The 6313-nt window shown below is 45.4% G+C and overlaps 1 protein-coding gene across 1 annotated transcript; it reads left to right on the top strand.

Moving 5' to 3' along the window:
• Window positions 1-926: 926 nt before the first annotated feature.
• On the top strand, window positions 927-1892 carry LOC128833105 (olfactory receptor 52B2-like). Its single transcript, XM_054021027.1, has one exon. It carries the CDS (start codon window positions 927-929, stop codon window positions 1890-1892), a length of 966 nt encoding a protein of 321 aa, XP_053877002.1.
• The last annotated feature ends 4421 nt before the right edge of the window (window positions 1893-6313 follow it).

Genomic DNA, 6313 nt, shown 5'->3' with positions numbered 1-6313 from the left:
GGGTCACCAGTGTGGTAAAATGTTTGGCTGCGTGTGTGTGTGTTCTCTCTGTGTCCTGTCCCAGCTCTGAACAGACAGTTGGCATAGCAGACCTCGAGTGAACCACACAATGACCGCAAGATCCGTTAAGGTACGAAGGCACCCAGCCAGGTTTATTGTCGATGAAGCACGGTACTAGTATCCTGAAGACTGTAGACGAACACTAATACATGTATGCCAGTAATAATGAACCAGCTCAGTGAACAGTGGGACTTTACGTTCCTCCCTAGGCTAGACAGAGAAACTCACTTTCAGGCTCCATTTTATACATCAATACAAACAAGTTACATACTAACCCTCTAACGCAGTTAACTGACACCCTCTGACGTAGCCGGTTACCACCCATCACCTCGTACACCTCTATCCATGACATTGTCAACCTGACCATATCTTTAGGATGGGTAACCATTTTCCTGTTATCTTTAGGGAATGTGCTGATATCGAGGTGTTCTGATACAACCCTTCTGAAATTGTGTTTGCGTGAGTGCTCTGTGCCCAGCACATCGTAGAAATGTGTGGTTTTGAAATATCAGTCCTGTGTTTGCCAGATTCTGTGAGCAGGGCCTGCCTCTAACTACTAGACTAATTTTGCTTTATATCAACAAGACTTCGACCGTTACTTTAGCTCAGTCCTCAGGCCTCATGCTAGGCCTCTAATACATGGGCTTATGTCTCAGGGTGTCTTCCTACTACAGTTCCGCAGTATGAGAGTGTTTCTGGATTTACGGTCACACACGACAGGCAGTTGTCACACAATGAAGTTTTTGATGGTATCTATGATTCTCTCAACAAATGCATTCCAGTCCTAGCTGACATTACAGTTCTCACTGATTTTCTCTTTTGCTGTGAGTTGCAGGAAAATGAATAGAAGATCCAAGTGACAGTACATGATGCCAGCTGACAATCACACTGTTTTTGACCCTGTTAGTTACATCCTGATCGGCATCCCGGGTACAGAGGAGTCTCATTTCTGGATTGCCATCCCCTTCTGTCTGATTTACGTTGCATCACTTTTTGGGAACTCTCTCCTACTATTCATCATACTAACAGAACGAAGCCTCCATGAGCCCATGTATCTATTAGTGTCCATGCTGGCCATTGCTGATCTGCTGTTATCTACCACTACGGTGCCCAAGATGCTGGCTGTATTCTGGTTTAGAGCGGGAGAAATTTCTTTTGCTGCCTGCCTGACCCAGATGTTTTTCATCCATGTCAGTTTTATTGCCGAGTCGGCCATCCTGCTGGCCATGGCGTTTGATCGGTACGTTGCCATCTGTGATCCCCTGAGATACACCATCATGCTAACCAAGTCTGTGATCGGGAAGATGGGGCTGGCAGTTGTCACAAGAAGTTTCTGTATCATTTTTCCTCTCATCTTTCTCGTGAAGCAGCTGAAGTTCTGCAGAACCAACCTCCTGCCTCACGCCTATTGTGAGCATATGATCCTAGCCCGGCTGGCCTGCAATGACATCACAGTCCACGTCTGGTATGGTGTAGCTGTGGCTATTTTAGTAATTTGTTTAGATATTGTGCTCATTGCTGTATCATATGGGTTGATCCTCAGGGCCGTCTTCCTGCTCCCCTCCAAGGAAGCCCGACTCAAGGCTCTCCGCACCTGCGGCTCCCATGTCTGTGTCATACTGATGTTCTATGTGCCGTCTGTTTTCTCCTCTTTATCACACCAGTTTGGGCACATCATCCCAGGTTATATATTCAACCTACTGGCCAACCTCTATGTGCTCATTCCCCCCATGTTAAACCCCATCGTGTATGGCGTGACAACGAAAGAGATCCTGAAACGGGTGATCAATGTGTTTTATCGATGCTGCAGCAGAAGCTCCCTGCTGAGCTAAAAGAGGCAAGAGAAAATGCTCTGGGACTTGGAAATTAAAGCCAGGTTTTCATTGGAACTCTAGGGGTGTTTTTACTATGTACTTACACTGTGTAAAATCAAAAGCTGGTCTTTCTCGCCAACAGAATTTGGGTCCAATGAAAGCTATTTACTCCCCCACTTCGTCTGTCTAGTATCCTGGGACTGACATGGCTACAACAGCACTGCGCACTGCCACAGTAAGCAGCCAGACCGAGTGAGTCTTGTTCTAAGTTGAAGGGAAATAGCAAAACAAGAAAGAACAAAGGTAAACATCAGCATGAGAGAGGGCGAGAGCACAGTGTGTGTATCTCCTGTCTGACAAGCTGCATCGGAGCTGGACTCTTAATGGCAACAGAGAGCAGCAGCCGAGGGGGCCATGCCACATGCCAGTGGGAAGTGCACTGGGCTGCACATTGAGAGACACGGTCTCTAGTCTTGGTTCTGCCACCAACCTGCTGTGTCACCTTGGGTTACTTTCTTTTCTTCTCAAACTCCTAAATCCTTCTCAGGGTCACTGCTTTGCCGGCCTCAGTCCTCCATTCCTTAGCCAAGGCCTGCGTCCCATGGACCTTGTGTTTTGCTGCCTTATGACACATTTTGCATGGATGAGCTCGGCTTCCCCAGGCTGATCTCGCACTCTTCCCTACACTCGTGGCTTTGTGGGGGTGGCTGGGTGGGAGAGAGATCGGGGGTGCTGTGGCCTGGTGCATGGGCGCGGGGCTCATTTACACACACTCTTCACTCCTCCCGACTGTGGGAGAGAGAGGGAGAATAGAATCGTGTGTGTGCGATTAGCTGTGTCTTACTCTGTGCTAAAGGAATGTTTTGACGCTGAGGATAACATGATGACTCCTTCTGGGGCTTGGAGGCTTGTTTGACTTTCTGCTAACGTCACACAACATCCAGCAGAAATGCTGTGGGAATCTATTTTCCTTTTATACTCACCTTCCATTCCTGCAGCTGTTGAGAAGAAATGTCTCATAAGAACATAAGAACGGTATATACTGGGTCAGGCCAAAGGTCCACCTAGCCCAGTGCCCCGTTTTCCGACAGTGGCCAGGGCCAGGTGATTCACGGGGGTGAACAGAACAGGACAATCATCAAGTGATCCGTCCCCTCTCGTCCCATCCTGGATTCTGGGGGTCAGAGGTTTTGGGACACCAGCAGCATGGGTTTGCACCCCCAATCATCTCAGCTTATAGCCATTGATGGACCTATCCTCCATTAACTTATCTAATTCTTTTTTTAATCCTTTGGCCATCACAACATCCCCTGGCAATGAGTTCCACAGGTTAGCTCTGTGCTCCATGAAAAAATACTTTCTCTTGTATTTATTAAATATACTGCCTATTTATTTCATCAGGTAACCCTTGGATTTTGCATTGTGTGCATAAGTAAATAACATTTCTCTATTCACTTTCTCCACAACAGTCATGACTTTATAGACCTCTGTCATATCCTCCCTTAGTTGTCTCTTTTCTAAGCTGAACAATCCAAGTCTTTTTAGTCTCTCCTGAGATGGAAGCCATTCTATACCCTTAATCATCTTTGTTACCCTTCTCTGACCCTTTCCAAATTATACTATGTCCTTTTTGAGGTGGGGCTACGAGAAGTGAACACACTATTGAAGGTGTGGCTGTACCATGGATTTATATAGTGGCAGTATAACATTTTCTATCCATTTACGAATGGTTCTTAAAAATCTATTAGCCCTTTTGACCACTGCTGTGCATGGAGCAGAAGTTTTCAAAGAACTACCCATGACGACTCCACAATCTCTTTATTGGGTGGTATCAGCTAATTTAGACCCAATCCTTATATATGTGTAGTTAGGATGATTTTTTCCAGTGTGCATCATTTTGCACTTATCAATGCTGAATTTCATCGTCCATTTCATTTCCCAGTCATCCAGTTTTGTGAGATCCCTTTGTAACTTTTCTCAGTCAACTTTGGATTTAACTATCTTGAATAATTTTGTATCCTTGCAAACTTTGCCACTTCACAGTTCACTCCCTTTTCTGGATCATTAAGGAATGTGTTCAACCGCTCTGGTCCCAGTACAGATCCATGGGGGACCCCACTGTTTACCTTACTCTATTGTGAAAACAGACCATTAATTCCTACCCTTTGTTTAGAAGATTAGGGTTGGAAGGGACCTCAGGAGGTCATCTAATCCAACCACGTGCTCAAAGCAGGACCAACCCCAACTAAATCATCCCAGCCAGGTTTTTGTCAAACCGGGCCTTAAAAACCTCTAAGGATAGAGATTTTACCACCTCCCCAGGTATCCCATTCCAGTGCTTCACCTCCCTCCTAGTGAAATATTTTTCCTAATATCCAACCTAGTCCTCCCCCACTGCAACTTGAGACCATTGCTCCTTGTCCTGTCATCTGCCACCACTGAGAACAGCCTAGGTCCAATGTCTTTGGAACCCTCTTTCAGGTAATTGAAGGCTGCTATCAAACCAGCCTCTCCTCATAAATCATGTGCGCCAGCCCCCTAATCATTTCTGTTGCTCTCCGCTGGACTCTCTCCAATTTGTCCACATCTCTTCTGTAGTGGGAGGCCCAAAATTGGACCCCTTACTCCAGATGTGCCCTTACTAGTGCCGAATAGAGGGGAATAATCACTTCCCTCCATCTGCTAGCAATGCTCCTACTAAAGCAGCCCAATATGCCATTGGCCTTCTTGGAAACAAGGGCACACTGCTGACTCATATCCAGCTTCTCATCCACTATAATCCCTAGGTCCTTTTCTGCAGAACTGCTGCTTAGACATTCTGTCCCCAGCCTGTAACGTTCATGGGATTCTTCCATCCTAAGTGCACGACTCTGCACTTGTCCTTGCTGAACCTCATCAGATTTCTTTTGGCCCAATCCTCTAATTTGTCTAGGTCACTCTGCACCCTACTCCTCCACCGTATCTACCTCACCCCCCAGCTTAGTGCTATCTGCAAACTTGCTGTGGGTGCAATCCATCCCATCATCCAGATCACTAATGAAGATGTTAAACAAAACCATCCCCAGGACAGACACCTGAGGCACTCCGCTTGATACCAGCTACCAACTAGACATTGATCCGTTGATCACTACCCATTGAGCCCAGCGATCTAGCCAGCTTTATATCCACCTTGTAGTCCATTCATCCAATCCATACTTTTTTAACTTGCTGGGTAGAATACTGTGGGAGACCGTATCAAAAGCTTTGCTAAAGTCAAGATATCTAAATCCACTAGCCGTCACCTACAGCCCCCAAATAAACCTCTCCAGAGCATCATCAAGGATCTACAACCTATCCTGAAGGATGATCCCTTACTCTCACAGACCTTGGGAGACAGGCCAGTCCTTGGTTACAGAGAGCCCCCCAACATGTTACAAATATTCTCCAGCAACTACACACCACACAACAAAAACACTAATCCAGGAACCAAACCCTGCAGGAAACCCCGGTGCCAACTCTGTCTGCATAACTATTCAAGGGACACCATCATAGGAACTAACCACATCAGCCACACCATCAGGGGTTGTTCACCTGCACATCTACCAATGTGATATATACCATCATGTGCCAGCAATGCCCCTCTGCCATGTACATTGGCCAAACCGGACAATCTCTATGCAAAAGAATAAATGGACACAAATCTGACATCAGGAATTACAACATTCAAAAACCAGTAGGAGAACACTTCAGCCTCCCTGGGGTCATTCAATAACGGACTTAAAAGTGGCAATTCTTCAACAAAATTGTCAAAAACAGACTCCAATGTGAAACTGCAGAACTGTAATTAATTTGCTAACTGGACACCATCAAATTAGGCCTGAGTAAAGACTGGCAGTGGATTGTGTGACGTTTCAATCTATGTGATTTTATGAAAGTATGCTGATGAGTGTGAATATAATCTAACTAAAATATGCTTCATGCAAAAGGTCTCTTGTAAGGTATCATTACAAAGCTTATAATCTACTGAGTGTGTTCATCCTATTTGTATAAATGTATCATTCTTGTATCTGAAACTAGAAATATGAGAGATAACTCTGAGGTCTTATTGTAGTTATGCAAAGTGTGGGCCATTAATGGTGATTTGGAATCTTAATGTCTCCCATTAACCAGGACAATTGATTGTAGATGGCTCTGTTACTTGTAAGTCTTCCTGTATACATGTGTGCTGGCAAGTGGGTAATGAAGTCTTACAGTGACATGTGATCATGTCATCTAAACTGGAATCCATCTTTAACCTGGTGTTTTTCCATTGAGAAGGAGGGGTGGGAACCCAGAGAGCGACAAAGGATCCCTTCCTTATGCAAAAGATATATAAGTGAGTGGAACAGAACAAAGGGGGCTGCAGTCATGAGAAATCCCCTAGCTACCGTCTGAGCTGTAACAAGGTGTGACAATGCGTT

This window comes from Malaclemys terrapin, chromosome 1, assembly GCF_027887155.1.
Source record: "Malaclemys terrapin pileata isolate rMalTer1 chromosome 1, rMalTer1.hap1, whole genome shotgun sequence".
In the NCBI taxonomy this organism is placed as follows: domain Eukaryota; kingdom Metazoa; phylum Chordata; order Testudines; family Emydidae; genus Malaclemys; species Malaclemys terrapin.
The sequence above is the reverse complement of the archived record's forward strand: the minus strand, read 5'-3'. Positions and strand labels throughout refer to the sequence as shown.